Source organism: Nuphar pumila, chromosome 5, assembly GCF_984573655.1.
Source record: "Nuphar pumila chromosome 5, dmNupPumi1.hap1.1, whole genome shotgun sequence".
NCBI lineage: Eukaryota > Viridiplantae > Streptophyta > Magnoliopsida > Nymphaeales > Nymphaeaceae > Nuphar > Nuphar pumila.
Window position 1 is genome coordinate 28,241,371 of NC_143253.1, and position 19,306 is coordinate 28,260,676.

At 39.5% G+C, this 19,306-nt stretch overlaps 1 protein-coding gene across 6 annotated transcripts in view; it reads right to left on the reverse strand.

The window, feature by feature from the left end:
* Nucleotides 1–19,306, reverse strand: part of LOC149837239 (calcium-transporting ATPase 5, plasma membrane-type-like) — a 200,817-nt gene that overhangs the window by 5,776 nt on the left and 175,735 nt on the right. For all 6 annotated transcript variants that reach the window (XM_090005909.1, XM_090005908.1, XM_090005907.1 and 3 more), the window contains one exon: nt 15,947–16,006. In XM_090005909.1, coding sequence (XP_089862035.1) covers nt 15,947–16,006 — 60 coding nt within the window. The remainder of the gene's footprint in view (nt 1–15,946; nt 16,007–19,306) is intronic.

Genomic DNA, 19,306 nt, shown 5'->3' on the forward strand with positions numbered 1-19,306 from the left:
TCTTCCTTCTCTTCCTCCGGTCTTTCTTCTTCCTTCTCCGCCTCCTCCTCTCTTTCTTCTTCTTATTCCTTCACCTCTTATTTTTCCTTCTCCTCCGCCTCTTGTCTCTCTTCTTCTTATTCCTTCACCTCCTCCTACCTTCTTCTTTCTCCTCCTCTTGTATTTCTTCTTCTTCCTTCTCCTTATCCCCCCACTGTCGCCTATTCTCTTTATTCTTCCTTCTCCTCTTGTCTTTCTTCTTCTTCCTTCTCCTCATCCCCCCGCTGTCGCCTACTCTCTTTCTTCTTCCTTCTCCTCCTCTCTTTCTTCTTCTTCTTGAGCCTTCTCCACCTTCCTCCTCCTCCTCCTCGCCTCATTGGCTCCAGGGCCGAACCCAGGCATGCTCGGTTCGGCTCTGGTGAACCCAGGTCCGATTTCCGCAGAACTAAACCTAGGCCGACTAGGTTCGACTCTGGTGCTCAGGCCTGGGTTCACTAGAACTTAACCCAAGCTTGGGTTGGGTTATGAGTTTGGCCAGTTTTTTTTATAAATTTTATTTTTTGGTTTTAAGGATGAAAATGGCGAATAAAGGGAAAGAACTCGTGAACAAAGGGAAATAAATTATGTCATCTTTATCTTTAGAGGCAAAGTTTTGTTGCTAGTGCTAGTGTTAGAATTGCTGGTAGTGGTAGTGTTGGTTTTCGTTTTTTGGTTGCATCATGTGATGATGGGCTACTATGGGTACATGTGGAGAGGCTTGAAAAAGCTGAAGGAGGTGGTGGAAATATGAGATTTCGATGCAAGCTTTACGAGGGAGTTTTTGTCGGGTCTTACACAAGAGTTAAGGCTCATTTATTGAAGATATCAAACCATGACATTGTTAAAAATGTAATCCTTATGTATATATATATATATATGTATACATATCTCTATATATATACTAATATATATTTATTTTGATCATAATACCCGAAAAAGGTATTTCTATAAATTCACTTTTTACGCATATTCCACTTGGAATATGATTGTATTTTCTTTTTAGTTTTTTTCCTTTTCTTTCTTTCTTTTCCTTTATTCTTTTTTTATGGTTTTTCGTGCCACCTTGGGAAGGCTCCCCAAAAAGAGTCGTTGGGGAGCCCCCAACGGTCACAATTGTGACCGTTGAGGGCTCCCAACGACTCCTTTTGGGAGCCCCCAAGGTGACCCCCTTGAGGTGTATAAATAGGGGTATTTCCCCCTTGTAAACTTAAGGCTTGAGTGACTCAAGCTTCTCTTTTTTATTCAATATATTTGTGTTGCATGCCTTTGTGCATGTTTGCATTATTTTACGCTTTTTGCGTATTTGTTCTTTGAGTGCCTTTGTGCACATCTTTCGTGAAGTATTAGTGCTTGTATGTGTGTTGTCTCTTCGTAGACATTTTTACATGGTATAAAAGCTTGGTTAGAAGAAAGAAGGGCGTGTGATCGAGTGCCTCGAAAAGCGTGCCTTCAAAGTTTTGGTGATTGGCGTGGAGACTTATCTTCATCCAGTATTTTGGAAGTCTTCCACAACAAGTAAGATTTAAAATCTTATTGTGGTACGTGATTTTTTATCCACTCGCTTCTCTCTAATGGGCGAAAAAGACTCCCATTTCTCTCTTGCTTCAAGTTGAATGACTCAAACTATCATGTTTGGGCCGGGAACATGGAAGCTTACTTAAAAGGTAAAGGTCTTTGGGGATACGTTCTTGGTTCTATACCGGAACCCGAACCAAAGATTACTTTGGTAGAGAAAGGCGAAATCAAAATCCTCTAAGGAGAAGAAAGAAATAAAGCTCTTGAAGAATATTCCAAGAGACATGAGGAATGAGAAATGAAAAATTTCAAGATTCTTGGATTTTTTTCATCGGTTGAAACTAAGATCAATGCCAATATTATTAAGTTCAAGAAAGCATTGGAAGCTTGGCATTATTTTGAGAAAATGTACACGTCAAGAGACTTATCTTACAAGTACTATCTCCAAAAAAGGACTTTGACCCTTCAACAAAATGAAATGTCCACAAGGAAATATTTTGTGGAATTGTCATCCATATGGGATGAACTCGCGATGCTTGAGCTTAAGCGGAGTGAAGAAACTATTGAGCTTAGGTACAAACAATTGGAAGAGGATCATTTTTTCCAATTTTTTGAATGGTCATAGACCCGAGTTCGAGCAAATTTGGTCTTCTCTCATCTCCTCTTTCGCTTCTCCCTCGCTAAGATGTCATTACTAAGCTAAGTGGGGAGGAAACTCGTATGAATTCTAGCAAAAACAATTCAAGTGTTCTTACAACTTCATCTAATGAAGAAAGTGATGCCGTTAATGTTGTTTCAAGACCGAAAAACAATATACGAGCTTATAAGCCTCCTCACTTGAAAAATCAAAATCAAGGATCAAGTGGTCAAGGAGGAAGAATGGACTACAACAAACTTGTATGCCATTTTTGTAAGGAACCAGGCTACATCAAACCTATTTGCCCTAAATGGAAGAAGTTGCTTGCCATGGCCACCACTTCTCAAAATGAAGAAAATGTGACTTCCTCAAATGGGTCTCTTTCTCTTCATCAAATCGTGGAAGCACTTCAACCACTTCTTAAGGGACCTATTTCTGGAACAACTACATCTACCTCTCCTCCTGGTAAGACCTCTTGGCTCTTAGATTCGAGTGCCTCCTTTCATATGTCCCCCAACATATGTTCTTTATCCGATTTTCTAAAACATTCATCACCATCTTTTGTTTCAACTGCGGATGCACTTCTGATAAAGGCTTGCAATCGTTCATGCCAGACTTTCTCAACAAATCTAATGTATACTTGTGCTGCGTTAGGGTCAAGTACTCATCCTTTCTGTCCACTTCAACCCCAAAGAAATATCGTAAATTTTCAAGATCTTTCATCTTAAACCTCTACTCAAAAGCCTCCTTATTTCTTCAATATGATTCTTTGTGTAATACCCATAATTTTTAGGCATTTATTTAAACATATTATAATATATATTTCATAACAGAGGGATTTGGGCCTGGGATCCAAATTTCAGATCCAGGACCCATAAAGGAATTTTTTCGAATAAATTTACCTCGTAAATTTGATATGTATGTATAAGTACAATAATTTTTAATTAATTAAATGATTCAGGGAATAATTATTTAAAAGGGGTGCGTAGATGGCTCTGGGATCCACATACCGGATCCATATACCTATACAACAACAACAACTACGCCTTCATCCCAAAACAATTGGGGTCAGCGATATGAACCAAAAAAGAAATTCATATATATATATGGGTATAATCATAAATAAAATTATTTTTTTGGGAATAATAATTAGTATAAAAACTAAGTATTTATGGTTGGATACGTGATTGGACCCAAATGGATCCAACATGTGGATCAAGGACCATAAAGTGGTCTTTATATCCACATCTAAAATAAAACTAATAATAACCATAATAATAATAAATGAATAAAATTTTATTTTATTTTTAATTAATCCGAGGATCCACAGTTGGATCCATATCGGTTGGGGTCGGGTTACGGGTATCAGGTCCGGACCCGAGCCGCGCCCCTGTGTAAGCAGCTTTTTAAAGAAAGCGGGGGGGGGGGGCAACCCGATAAGGGTTGCCCGATAAGCCTGTAACAGAAACAAGAAAGGGGGCAGGGGGGGGGGGGGGTTACGCAGGGCGTAACCGACCCCGCACCTCTCAGCAAGAGGGGAAGAGGTTAGCCGATAAAAGGAGTGGAGAGAGGGCTTTGCCCTTCTTCTCTTGAGCTCTCTCTCTTCCCCCGTCTCTCTCTCTGTCAGCGTACGCACGCTGGAAGGAGGGTCTTGTCGTCGGCGAGCTTTGGCCACCAGTAACCACCGAAGGCCGCGGCAAACAACAACCACACTCCCTGTCACGGCAGCAGGGAAGGGAGACTACAGCCACTCAATACTTCTGCCACGGCAGCCTTCGATCGCCGGAAAGATCGTCGGAAAATTCTTCAAAAAGGTACGGTGCTTCTTGGATTTTGGGCGAGGGATCGAACCTGAGTTCGATTTCGGGTAGTGATTTGAGAGGAGGGGTTCATGCTGTCGGAAATCCCTAACCCTTAGAGTTTGGGGATTTCGGAACCCTAGTTGATTTGTTGGGGGTCTAGTTTTTTTTTCGGTTAAGGGTTTTCGATTTGGGGATTTTCAGTTTTCCTGATAGAAGGGGGGGTTTGATGTATGTTAAAGGGCTTAAGACCTCGGTTAACGTATTTGTTTTTGGATTTTTCCTAAGAGGGCTTACGGATTTCTGACAAATGCCCTGAAATCGTGAAACAGGGGTTTTCCCTGTTTTGATCACCCTGAGCGATTGGATTGGGGATGAAGGTTTCTCTTTTTGTTTTTGTTTGACAGTTCTTATGATAATCGATCTGTATTGTTGATTTATGTCATTTTATGCATGATATTAGTGAGATCAGTGTATTTAAGTTAAAGTTTTGTTCTGTGGAATATAACTTTTGTAATCTATTTTCTGTGAGATGAAGAATAATAGATGAATTTATAGCTTTCTGAAAATATTTGTACTAGCCCAGTACATTGATACGTTAATCTGTTTCCCTTATGGAAAGGTTTATTTTCTTATGTGATGCTGCTGAAGTTCAGTAGAAATGTTCACTTTCATTTTTTTATAAAGATTGAAGACAAATAGCTTAAAATCTACATGTTATGGTAAATTGAAGCTTTAGGGTGTTTAAAAGACTCTTGATTTGGGGTATTTCCTGAATAGTTTGGTTTGGAGGAATCTGTATAGTGGTTAGTCTAATTGCTGACTGAAAGAAAACAAATACTTGTTAGGTACCCACCTTCTGTGGGCTATTCCAGTGCTAACCAGAAAATAAAACTCCTGTGTATGTGGGCTATTTTGACGTGGAATTTGTGAAGGTAAACAGCTTGAATGCGTGCTGCGCATTAAGCTAAATATGGTGGTCATGGTTAGTGTTATCCATAACACTAAATCTATTCATAGGTAATAGCTAGAATTATTGCTTATGCTGGAGATTTCCTTTTTGTTCTGTTCTTGCAACACATGAATATAGTTGGTTTGGTTAAACAAATTATTATTTGAATCACGAATTTGCTTTAAAGTATCTCAAGCTGGTTCTTGAGTGTGGCTTAAGTACATATTTGTAAGATGCAACATGGGATCATTGAAACATAACCTGAGATTTTCAGCTGTGTATAATAGTGTTTATTTTATACTGTTTAGGGAGGATGGTCACATAAAACTGAATTTTTGTATGTAATGTATCTTGCCTTGTCGTCTCTAGCTGAACATTATACTTTTGTCTAGAGTTCATGTGTTATTTAAAAGCTTGTGTATTGGATTGTATGGAAACACTTGCCATGGAGGGTTATGCTTTTACTTGACTGTTATGAATTAGGTTTAATAAAAATATGTTCTAGACCTTAATAAATACTGTGTAAGTTTTGATATGAATAAAGGAAAATCTTGGAACATATACACACCTATATATAGGTGTCAAGAACAGGTTGAAATGTTATTTCTAAGAAGGTTAAATAACTGTTATTGTTATGATTAGGGTACTCATGAGTGTGAGCATGATTCAGTTATTAGTAATTCTTCTTGAACATGTACGCTTGATTAATATGTGAAATGGTACATGTACACTCACACATTTAAAGAAACCATGGATTGGTTAATACCGGTATGTGATGTAGGTAATGCACACATAGTGAAAATGCATATGAATGAGTTATGACATGCATATGTTTGGGTGTATGATTGCATGAGTGCACATGCTTTTGGGCACTTTGGCCTAGTGTTATGAATGAAACACTACTTTGGTTTTATTTGGTGGTGCATCGATGGCCTAAATGGACCATCACCGGCCTGGAGAGCCGTGGGTTTGGTTTTCTTTCACATATGTTTTTAACTGCATCACTTAAACCACATAAGATGATTTGACACATTACTACAATGTTCTAGTTGTTTATACGGGCTAGAGTTCCGTAAGGGTTCCCGCAAGGGAGGATGCGGGTTTTCACTTTACTTTTGCATATGGTGTTGCAAACTTAAAGAATTAACTGTAATAAAATTATAATGAATAAGAACAGTGTAATATACATTCTGGGATATCTCATCTGGAGTATGAGAATATTAGATATCCGGTCTTGGGGAGACTGTGAGGATACAAAAACTCAGTGTGCTGTAATTTTGTCCCTTGAACCCGATATTGAGGTTCTTTCTCCTAGTCACAGTTTTAGGGAGAGTCTGCCACTTTACCCGAGAGTGGTGTGTTTGACACAGCTGTTGTTTATGGTACCAAGAAAGTGACACTTGTGGGCGTGGGGTGTCCCCGACATTAGATGTGGAGGTCTAATGTTCCGAAGATGATTCGGTCGAGGGCTAAGTTGAAACCCAGTAATAAAATACAAATTGTGTGTTAAGCTACCCTGAGAACCTACTTGACCTCAGGGATTGTACCCGTTTGGTGTATCCGCAGGCAACAGTAATTAAAAAGAGGAATTTAAAGTTGTGTGCATTTAATAGGGGATACATATGAAAATATGGAACTTAAATGAAAGATAACAAAAAGGAATCATGCATTGCACATAATCATGCATTTTCCTGTTATGCATTAGATCATGCATGTTTGAATCATTCTCTATATCATGACATGATTTGGTGGTAGCACATGATTTACTTCTTGAAATCATGTTGCAAGGTATGATTATTTAATTCTTGATATATGGTACTGCTTTACCGTTCTTGACTGGTGAGCATATGTAATTGTTGGTAGGTATGGATATTTGAATGCTGCAAATTTTATATCTGCACTCAGTCAAATCATTACATGAAATCTTATCCATGTTCTTTGTCTCACCTGTTTTCTTTAGAAGTAGTTGTGCTCAGAATTTCGGTTCTGACACCCTACTTTGTTGGTTTTTCACAGGATATGGTGAACAGTGAGGTTGGACTAGCTACTGGAGATGGATGAAAGTCATACTTGAGCTTGTCAGCTTCAGCAGGGGACAGAGTGACTCTTTCTTTTGTCTTAGTTCTTCTTGCTTCTTTTCAGTTGTCGTTTTATTTTCAGTTGAATAAAACCTTATCTTTGAAAGTTACTCTTACTCATAAATAAATGAATTGATTTGGTTCTTATGAATGATGGTTGCAACTTCGTTTGTGGTGATTGGGCTATCCAATGGAAATTGGAACTATGAGGACCCCAGATCTCTGGAAAGATTTCCGCATTGAAAAAAAAAATTATTCCGCATTTTCAAAGGGTATGGATTGGGGTCGTTACACTTTGAGTTCATAATAGTGATATCATCGACATATATCAATAACAAGGTAATTGTACCTTCATCTTTGAAAATGAATAGTGAATGATCCAAGAGAGATCGGGAAAACCCATGCTTTTGTATTTCCAAGGAGAAACTTTCAAACCACGAGCATGAAGCCTGTTTTAATCCGTAGATGACCCTTCTCAGTCTGCATACATGTGTTCCTGGATCTCCTTCAGCATACCCATGAGGCTGCTCCATGTAGACTTCTTTATTCAAATCTCCATGAAGAAATGCATTCTTAACGTCCAGTTGATTCAATGTCCACCCATGATCAACAACTAGAGATAATATAATTCTTATTGTCCCCCATCTTAAGGACAGGACTGAAGGTTTCATCATAATCCTGACCATATTCCTGAGTGAACCCCTTTACAACAAGTCTGGCCTTGTATCGCTCTATGGTGCCATCAGGTTTGTACTTGATTTTGTAGACTCATTTCGAACCAACAACACTTTTATCTGTAGGGCTTCCATTTCTTCATTCATGGCTTAAATCCATTTATGTGATTGCACAACTTGATAAAATGCCATGAGTTCATCATGCTTCTCAATCTAAGATAAAAATAGCTGAAAATTCATAGAAAATTTTTCATAGCTAACCCACCTCTCAATAGGATGTCGAATTCTGGCTAACCTTCTCATGTTGCTTTCAATCTGGCATTCTGGACAAGAGGAGAACCTTTTCCTCTTCTCACATAGACATGCCCTTTGAATTTATCAGTATGAGAAGGTTGCGGGCTGCACCTTCTTCAACACGTGAAACTTCATCTTCTTGAATGCGAGATGAAGATGGGCCTGCTTGACTTGGGTTATCATCCTTGTCAACAGAATGTGCCTCCTGAATACATTGGGATAAGAAATCACCATTGATACTCGTAGATAAATCTGCATTCAACCATGGATGCTAAACTTCTGCTATGGGAATTCGTTGGCAGAGATTGAAAAATACATCACTAAAATCATTCTCATAAAAAACAATGTTTCTTGAAATTTTAACACATCTAGTCACAGGCTCACACCATCGATACCCTTTATGATCATCTGTATACCCCCACAAACCTGCACTTAGAAGCCTTTGGCTGCAACTTATTTCTGAAGGATTCATCAATATGGACATAACAAGTGCATCCAAAAACACGCAAAGCATTGTAATCAGGATGAATTCCAGAAAGTAAGAAATATGGAGAATTATTTTGTAAAAGTATCATGGGTAGACGATTTATAATGTAAACTGCCGAATAAAATGCTTTTGTCCACAAACTGATAGGAAGATTGTTGTCATGCATCATACTCATGACAGTTTCAACAATATGTTTATGTTTTCTCTCAGCAATCCCATTTTTTTGAGGCGTATGTGGGCAAGACACTCTATGCTGCATTCCATTACTTTGGAGAAAATCAATAAAGTCCTTTGAGACATACTCACCACCTCTATCACATTGAAAATGCACGTTATTGGTAGAAAAGTGGTTTTGAACAAAGCATGAAAATTACGGAATACGCAAAAAACTTCATATTTGTATTTCATAAAGAATATTCAAGTATAACGAGAATAACTATCAATGAAAATAACATAGTATCGGCTGCCAGAAGTAGAGCAAACGGGGACAGGTCCCCAAACATCAGAATAAAGAATTTTAAAAGGCCTTAAAGCTCTTTTATTGATAGAATAAAAAAGAAGAATATAACTCTTACATATTTGACAACTTGAGCACTTTTTATCATTTTCCTCGAGAGGCAAACTGGACTTAAGAATTAACTCACTTGACACAAGTTTCTCAAGAAAAGGATGACTACAATGACCAAGTCGACCATGCCAAATACTTGGCTTATTACATTTAGAAAGACTAAAAACAAACTCAGGACATGACGAAGACGATGAAGACTGAAATGACTTAAACTCTAATGAAGGCTTCAAGGCAGAACTTGTATGGTTATGTGGATCTTCCTTGAAGATGAACATGTTTCCTTGTCGCTCACTTTCAGCGAATGTCTCCCCCGTTTGAAGATCCTTAACACGCACAGAAGAGGAAGTAAATTCAACAGAAGAATTTGTATCATCGACAAGTCTAGAGATAAAAACAATATTCTTTTTTATATCAGGGGCATGAATAACATTTGACAGATTGAGAAATGATTTTGACAAAGGAATGATTGTATTTCCAACATGAGAGATATAATGGTGAGATCCATCTCCAGTAACTATACTATTTTTACCAAAGTAGGGAACTAAGCTCGAGAACTTAGCAACATCTCCCATAACATGGGTTGCTGCCCCAGAGTCAACATACCATAAGCCTTGATCATTTTACTTCAAGTGCAGCCCTGACAATGCAGACAATAAAAGTTGTTTTGCATCTCCATCAACCTTAGCAACATTGTCTTCTTTCTTGTGCTCGTTGTTTCGAGGCTTTCCTTTATTTTGTGGATTGAACCAACAATTGGCCTTAATGTGTCCCTTCTTATTACACAAATAACACGTTGGAACAACCCTTTGATTTTGATTCTTCACATTGGAGTTAGGTGGCATGTTAGGCGTGGGAAGCAAACATGGAACTCCGTATCTTCCTCGACCCCTTCCTCCTCGAAAATAGTTTCCTCCATGACCACGACCAAAAGAAATGCCAATAGCTAAAACATCATGAAAATCATGCTGAATATCAGAATCTTCAGCAATACCCTTTAATGACATCTCATACTACAAGAGTTTTGCTCGTAGGTCTTCAAATGTGGGGAGAATAGGTAAACACAACAAAGATGTCACCATTACATGATAATCTGGCCCCAAACCATTCAACGTTTGTTGTACTTTATCCTTATCTTGTACCTCACATCCAATAATGGCTAATTGATCTGTAATGGACTTCACTTTATTCAAATATTTCATGATAGACATGTTGCCTTTTCTGAGGAGTTGGAATTCACGGTTGAGGAATAAGACTCTGGCCTCCGATATCTAAGAATAAGTCTGCGTCAATCTGTTCCACAATTCCATAGTTGTGCAATCGCCTGGAACGACAATCAGCACCTCTTGCGATAAGGTAGAAGTGATGTAAGCAATCAATGCTTGATCTCTCTTCATCCAAGAAATATAATCTGAATTTCGAACAATATTGAAAGATGTAGCCCCTTGTGCATCATTTTTCCTCCTTTGTGACGAATTCTGATGAGGCTGGAATTGATTCATCCAGGTGACCAAAGAGATCTTGACTACTAATAAAAGGAATGATTTGTCTCTTCCAACTCAAGAAATTGAAATTATTTAGTTTTTCGGAAACGAGCTGACTAAGGAAGTTTGATGACAATCCAGGTAAGAGTTGTCCATGGCAACAACAAAAGAAAGAAAGAAAGGATGGAAGGATCAATCAAACACTATCATGATATCACTATTCAAATTCTTTCAAATAAATTTATCTTATCACAACTAAATTTAAATTTTCACTTCAATCAGTCTGCTTTTTTTTTTTTTTTCAGATTAAGAGTTAGAGAAGTAGAGGAATTAGGGCTTAATCCACGACGAGATTGAAACGAAATAGGTATTTCAGACTGATGCTGAAAACGAGAATAGAAAATGAGATTTATTGGGGACGTTAGAATATTAGGGTTTTAAAAACTGTGATCAAGAATATTTCCAATAAGGAGAAACGAGATTTTAAGGGAAACAAACAGAAATCCAAAAAATCTAAATATGAGAGGAACAAAAAATATCAAGGAATATTAAGAAGAAAAAGAACTCGTCAATCAGATGATGAGTTATCATTTTTTTTTTGGGGTTTTGGAGAGAATCACTGGGGGAAGATCTCTTGACTTGGATCAAACAACGATCTCAATGATCACACCTTTTGGAAACAATACAGAACCCTGGATCTGACCTAGTGCTCTGATACCATGTCAGATTTTGAGATATCACCAAAAAACAGATCAACAAAGGAGAAGAAGAGGACGCAGAGTTTGGGGCCTAACCAGTCACGACTTTTTTTTCATTCAAAATCGTGACCTATTTCTCTTTCCTTTATATACATAATACAATAATTTCAATGGATGTGAATAACCCACAAGATAAACTATATTACAAATATATCCTAATGAATACATGCATATAATACACAATTAGAATGCAGTTTGGATCTGGACCAGATCCAAACTAATCCAAACCACACAGACTTTAATAAAAACTAATGTGTGAACTGCAATTTTCATGAATTTTTTGTTCTTTTCTCTTGAATCTAACTGTAATATCGCGTATTTTCACACTTAGTCATTTTGTGAGTTCAAAAATTTGGCTAAGTATAGAAGGAAAATCGTTTGATTCTCGATTTTTGGCCGATACTTTGGAATCTGGGCCTGGCCCAGGTCTCATTCTCAAGGCCTAAACGAACCAATCGAAATGTGAGAAAAATTTTTATTTTTAACCTTTAAATTTAAGCAAAATTCGGGTTATTTTTAAGCAAATTTCGAAAGCGAAATTCAAGTTATATATCGATGGATGCGTCTCAAAATTCTGAATGTACCAATATTTTATTTTCTTTGATTCGGGCTACGGTTGGCCCGAAAATCGCATTTTTTCAAAAAATTGAGCAGTTTGTCAGCTCAGATTCGGGTTTGGATCGAACTGGATCTGATGGATTTGATCCAAATTAATATGGATTTAGACTCTATCCAAGACCCATATTAATCTGGATTTGATCCAGCCCCAAGACCCATTTGGATTTTTGAGATGGATTTAGATCTTGGATTCAAATCCAGATCGAAATCCAAATCCATGCCCAACAAAAATTTCAACTTTAAATTTATTAGAAACCTTTAAATTGGAGTTAATTAATGTTAATAAGCATCCCAAGTAAATTTAATAATTTTTGGAAGCTTCTGAAAATTTATTTATTTTTTTAAATTAAATAATCAATTAATTAATTAATTTAATTTGACATTTGTTTAGGACTCTAAGTAGATCCCTTAAAACCGTATAAAATCACTTTAGAAGTGTTCCAGTTCAATAATATGATTTTTGAAAGCTTCTAGGTATTTATTTATTAATAGATAATTAATTAATTAATTAATTAATTAATTTTAATAAATTCCAAGATTTATTTTTAGAGAGTTTAGGACTCTTTATAGATCCCTTGTTCATGCCTTAGAAGCTTTAAGAAAGACTTTTAAAAACACTTTACTTTGAAAAGTCAACACTAAGAGTTTTGAAAAATTCGAGAAAGTGGGTGAGAGAGAAGAGAGTTCCAGCAGAGTGCTGGGTTGTATTTTGCTAAAAAAAAAGGTGTTATCCGTTGGGCCCAGCCGACCTGCAGTCGGCTAAGCCATGGGTAGTCAGCCCCAGTCGACTGGGTCGGCTGGGTGGGTTTGGCTGCGTGCCAGACCCAGTCAACTGGGTCGTCTGGGTCATTTGTTCTAAATATATATATATATATATATATATATATATATATATATATATATATATATATATATATATATATATATATATATATATATATATATATATATATATAAGCATTCAATCGAATTTTTTTAGCAGCATATTTGATTAATGTTATGCATCCTGTCATACATGTTTACAAGGTGATAAAGATGCATATGGTCATGCAAAGATTATTAGGTGCACACCTACGTAATGAGTGGAATAGAAGCGTTTAGTGGTGTTGCCATGATTTTAGTTAGATGTGTAACTGTTTTCTGTTGCCACCATATAAGCTGTTTTCAATGCTTTAACTAAATGCTTTATGCTAAGTTAAAGTGTTAATATAAGGTTGACTTCTTATGCATGAGTCTGTATGGAATTGATATGTGTTTATATGTAAATCACTGCATGAGTGTTCACATAATTGATTAAAGTGCATATTGCATGAAAGCATGAATATGACATGAACCTGTGAGTTAAAGTTGAAAGTGTTGTAGGATCGATGCAACGAGCACCACAGGGGGGGGGGGAATAGTGCTTTTAATCTTCGTCTTTGAATTTTTAAGGAATTTGAATACTGCAAGCAATCACACACAAAGAATACAAGAATTTTATCCTGGTTCAGTCTTCCAGACCTACATTCAGTTCCCAAGCAAAATCCCCTTGAGATTTTCACTATCACACTTGTGTCACCACAAGAACAGACAGACCAAAACCGATCTCACTTTCAGCAACAACCCTTCTGAAAGCCAACACCTCCTTTAAACCAAGGAAACTTTTTCTCTTTTATAGAAAAAAATAATCAACTTACAATCAACTTACGAGCCTTTCTTATGAATGCAAATGGAGTGAAATATGCTTCCAAGGTTGCTGAAATACTCAACTCACAATTTCACTGACTCACAAAAAGAATTGGAGTGAAAAAGTAGAGTGAAAATACTCAGTAAGTGAGAAAACAAATACTTTGAATGAATAAGAGTGAAAAACAAGAAATTTGATCTTTCAAATCAATGTAATTCGATTTAATTCGATTGTTTTGAGTGTAGATCACACTCTTATTTATAGCTGATGAATTTCATACGTTGGAGGTACGAAAGAGTGTGAAAACAATCGATTTTGAACGGTCAAATCATTTGAAAAATTAAAAAGACGCACCTTTAAAAAGTTTCAGAAAACGACTATATTAGTTGACTGGAATAGTTATTAGTCGACTAAAATCAAATATTAGCAGACTGACAATTAAAGTCAATCGACTACTGTGTCTAGCCGAACAGATTTAAATTCTGGTTTTTGAAACTTAGTCGACTAAAGAAAAGTTAGTCGACTGCTGAAAATCATCAGTAGATTGAAAAAACTTTCAGTCGACTCTGTTGAATTTTTCAGAAATCGAACATTTTGTCCGATCGACTAAGAGTCGATTAGTCTACTAATCAAAAAGTTGACGTTTTGCTTAAATTGGAGCGAAAAAATCAGTCGGTTGATGAGTCTATTGGTCGATTGATAAACCTGAAAATATGAATAAAGAGCTTTCTAAAAAGATTTTCGTTAAGGGTTCTTTTAGAAAAGTTTTTCCTAAGTATTTTTAGGTGAAATGCAAGTAAGATATGCAATCAAAGTAAGGCTCTTACAAGAATCTAAGACTTTTAAAGAAATTTACATTTACACACTTGTCTTCACAGATTCTTCAACGAATTCTTCAACGAATTCTTCAATTCTTTTCATCTTTCTTCATTGCCTTGTACTTGAATTGTCGTGTACAGCTTCCTTATCTTAACAAAAGCATGCATTTACACCATAAGTTTTTCCTGGGTATTGAACTGCTATTAAGCTTCTTCACAACAAGTTTTTCCTAGAGGCTAGAATTTACACCATAAAACACTTCTGAAACTTATATTTCATGAAATCAAAGTTCTTAAAAGAAATATCAACAAATATCACTTGCTACAATTTACTTTTCCCACAAACACAGACCTACGCTAGGTACACTACGCCATGATAGTCTTGGTGAAGGCTACAAATAAACCAACAATTTCATATTTCATGAAATCAGAGTTCTTTAAAAAAATATCACTTGCTACATTTTATTTTTCCCACAAACAAAGAACCTGCACTAGGGACACTACGTCGTGATAGTCTTGGGTTACCAAGCTCCAGGGTATAGCAGCACCCCGATACTCGCTCATTGTCCAAGCTCTTAAAAGAAGATGTGGATTTGAACAGGCAATGATTCTCTTTCTTATAACAAGGACAACCATAGTCTCCTAAGGCCCTGTTTGGATGACAAGGGGCACAACCAGGTTTCTTAGGAACTTGGTTTTGCCTCAGAACCAGGTTTTTGGCAAACAAAAGTTTGCGAAAACCTGAATTACAAGGGGTTTGGATGACAAAACCCAAAAATACAGAAAAAAAATGATGCCGGCAATTTTTCCGGCCACCCACTGGGAGGGTGCTGCCTTGCTCAGGCAGCACTGAGCAGCAGCATCCCAGCCATTATTTGGCAACCCATCAGCCAGAAAATGTCAGGGCTGGCATCGCTCGGCGAGAACATCTCAGCCATTTTCTGGCCGGTGGGTAGCTGGAAAATGGCTGAAGCACCACGAAAAATAAAATAAAATAAAAGGGATGGTGGCCAATTTCCAGCCACCCACTGGCCAAAAAATGGCCGGCCTCATTTAAAAATGCAAAAAGAAACTAAAATTTCCAGCCATTTTCTGGCTGGCATCCGACCGGAGGAGGTTTAGAGGCGGGGCGGTGGTGGGAGGCAAAAGACTTGAGGGTGTTGGCGGAGGTGTGGAGGGGGGCTCCCGATAAACCAGGTTGTAAACCTGCCCCCCCCCTTTTCACTTAGACAGGTTTTAATAAAACCTGGCTTGAAACCAGATTTTGGTGTCACCCAAACACAAAAAAATCTGGGTTTGGGCTGAAAACCCCATTAACACCCAAAATCCAGTTGAAAACTGGGTTTTGGGTGTCATCCAAATGGTACCTAACTGAATAGGGTCATGATCACCAGGTTTCAATACCTTAAGATATCTACGAACAAGGTTAAACACAAGAAAACACTAACAATGTCAATGTTCAAGATTGGCAAAGATGCACAAGGCCTGTACCAAATATCAAATGCTGCATTGAATGTCAAGTACTGTTAATCAACAAAAAGAGAGTATAAAAAATTATCACAAAAATATCAGCATAGGTTTACCTTCACTCCAGCATTTTGACAAAGGTTAACTGCTTCTTTCACACCTGGACGACAAGGATCCTGCAAGAAAAGAAAGTAAAGCACATTCAGGTTAATACTTACGGACCATTTCAGCAACAGTAGCACAAATGAGAAAGAACCATGTCGAGTTTATTTGGCTGAAACAAAATATTATTCATATGGCCAAGATTAAAGAGGGATCTTCTGGTTGACGTGGATTAGGCATCTTCTGGTTGAACTAGGAAAACTTTTACCAAAATCCATTTTATTATGTGACAATTAGTGTCACGGGCTTACTTTTTTCAATAAGCCAGTGCGGCGCGACGATCCTTCCTTACCGCCACAAGCCTTTCTATCGCTCTGTCACGGGCATAGAATGCTTCGCAAACCCGCAACGCGCCAACCTGCCCAAGCTGGCCAGCCTAACGGCCAAAGGCTGTGTACCAACACGTTTTCATGTGCTGAATCATTTTCATTGGCCCTACGCACCACCCCGTGCGCAGCTGTCTAGCGGAAGCTGATCAAGCACATTTTCGAATGCGCATTCCATGTAGTCCATGCCACTTAGTGCATAGTCATGCCATACCAGCTATCACTTCCGAAAGGGGCACAAACTTTGCCTTAGCCTTGCGTGCCATGAAGCATATTACAGCTCTATGCGCACAACATAACAAAACCTCGCCACTGAAGGAAAATACCTTGCGGCCCCCACTCCGAAGACCAGTTGATGATTGAACACCATAGCGAAGAGCACCACCCAGACTCATTCGTCGATGCCTAGGCATTAACTCGCCTAGCCCCGAGTCACCATCTTCGATCGGAATCACCTAAAGTGTAAGAACTTCAAAAAAAAAATTAATTGATATGGGTCGGATCCGAACCCGACCTGAGGACACCGCCCCTCGCTGTCATTAAAAGACAACGAGGCAGGCAGGAGGAGGGTTACGAAACCCCCCTCACCGCCTCTCTCTCTCTCTCATCTCTCTCCCTTACCCTCTCGCTCTCCGCAATCTCTCTCACTCTCTCGTCCCCGACTCTCTCCCTCACCGACCCGCTCGTCTCCCTCTGTCTCTTCGTTTCTCTCTCTCGCTCGTCCACTGTCACCGACACAAGCGACCCCCGACTACCCGCGGCCACCAGCGACTCTCCGGCGAGTTTCCTCCGAACACCCCCCCCCCCTGGTACGCCGCCGCCTCCTCTTCTCCCCTCTTTTCCTTTTCTTCTCCTCTTTCGTCACTCTCCTCCTCTTTCCCCCTCGTTTCTCGGTTACGCAGGGAGGGGAGGGCTGAGCCACCTCCCTGCTGCCCTAGGTTGCAGGGGAGGGGTAAAGCCTCCTCCCAGCGAGCCCTTTTAGCGAGGGAGGGGCAGAGCCCCTCCCTGTGTCGTGCAGGGTACGAAAGGGGCCGATTCCCCTCCCGGTGCCCTTCTGGCTGCAGGGGAGGGGCTGAGCCCCCTCCCTACTTCCGTTACTGCAGGGGAGGGGCTAAGCCCCCTCCCTGCTCCTTTTGCGGCAGGGGAGGGGCCGAGCCCCTCCTCCCTGCCCCTCTTTGTTGTTCCAGCAGGGGCCATCGGCCCCTGCCCTGTTTATTTCCACAGGGGCTGCAGGCCCCTGCCTCTTTTTGATTGTTCTAGTAGGGGCCGGCCCTTGTCCTTTTAGTTGTTCTAGCAGGGGCCATCGGCCCCTACCCTTTTTGCTTGCCAGCAGGGGCCAATGGCCCCCTGCCCTTTGTGCACGAGCTTATACCCTTGGCAGACAGGCCCGAGTAATCTTCAGAAACTACATCGTGATGGGGATAGATCATTGTAATTGTTGGTCTTCAACGAAAAATTCCTAGTAAGCGTAAGTCATCAACTCGCTTTGGCTACATCCCTCTTTTGGCAACAAGGATCATTTGGCCCTGCCCCATCCTTTTTTCGAGTCATAGTTGGCCCCAACCCTATGTATCGGAAAAGTCGAGTCTTCTCATTGCTTTTGCTTTTGTCTGGGTTGCATGTTAATATCACATATTTGCAACTACGATGGATACCACTCGCGCTTCGCGATCCGAGCCGTCAATCGTGTACATCCGCAGATGCCAGCAAGCTCGTAACTCTCCAAGGTAGGGGAAGATTGCACGAAAGACTTGGATAATTGAATTAAGTTTAATTAAACTAAAAACGATCATTAAATGAATATATACATATATATATATATATATTTATACGAGTATGCACTTCACTTAAGGACGCGGTTTCGCGATCCTTGCCCTTTTACCTTCTTACAATTTTTACTTGTCGTCGCGCATCGCGTCGAGATCTTGCGTTGCACTCCTGCTTACAGTTTTTACTTGCCGTCATGCATCACGTCGAGGTTTAGCGTTGCACTTATGCTTACCGCCTTTACCTTGCCGTCGCGCTCTGCGCCTAGGCTCTTGCTTTTGCATATGTGTTGGTATTGCCTTGCTATTGCAGATGACGTGCAAGTTCTTGCTCTTTGCGTATGCCTTAAAGGCATCCTCGTGGAGGATGAAACGAGCATTTACCACTCTCTCTCTTGCGGCGAGAGTTGAGTTGGGAGCTAGTGTTACATCCACGTCTAAGGAGAGGGATACCTTGCAAGGATCCAGACTCTTCGAGTATGCAGTCCTGCATACGAGTTGGGGTTCGAGCGAACTACTTAACAGGGGTTCTGTTGAGAAACCTGTATTCCGTCTATCGAGGCCGGTATCGAGTCATGCGAGGCATGTAGGTACTCCGATAGCGGATGAGATTATAGAAAATCGCATGCATAATGTTGGTACAAAGTACTGCTGTTTCAGAAGATAAACATTACGTCTTTGTGAAACACTCCTATTGAGGCTTCTATTGAGGAGCTATACCCCATTCATCCTAGAGTACTTGTAGTCGTGCACGACACGTCTAGTACTGCGATGAACGGATGAGACGGTCGTGCGACCTCGAACAACGCTAAATGCACAATGCTGTAATCACATAAATGGCCTCACATTCGCCTTCACAGGCAAGATGCTCGAGTGGTTTAAAGACCACAACATATGATGGGTTGTTAGTTAAGCAACCCCTAACGCACCCATTCGCTTCTGGTTGTTCTGTCAAGAGAGAGGACAGAGCGGTACAAAACTCCAATGGACAGGTTGTTAACAACCACCCCACGGGCAATGATTCGGCCTCCCCAGTCATTGGAGTTAAGGGAAAAGGGGCTATAATAGTTAGCTCAACACTTCTGCAAAAATTGGATGCATCCGTGGCACTGCCTCCTCTGGGGAATCCTCTCTCGGCTAAAGCCGCCCCTTTGGAGTGGACTCAACTAGCTATTCGGGTTATTGAAAATACATAGAATAACAGACGCCCGAACTAGTCTCA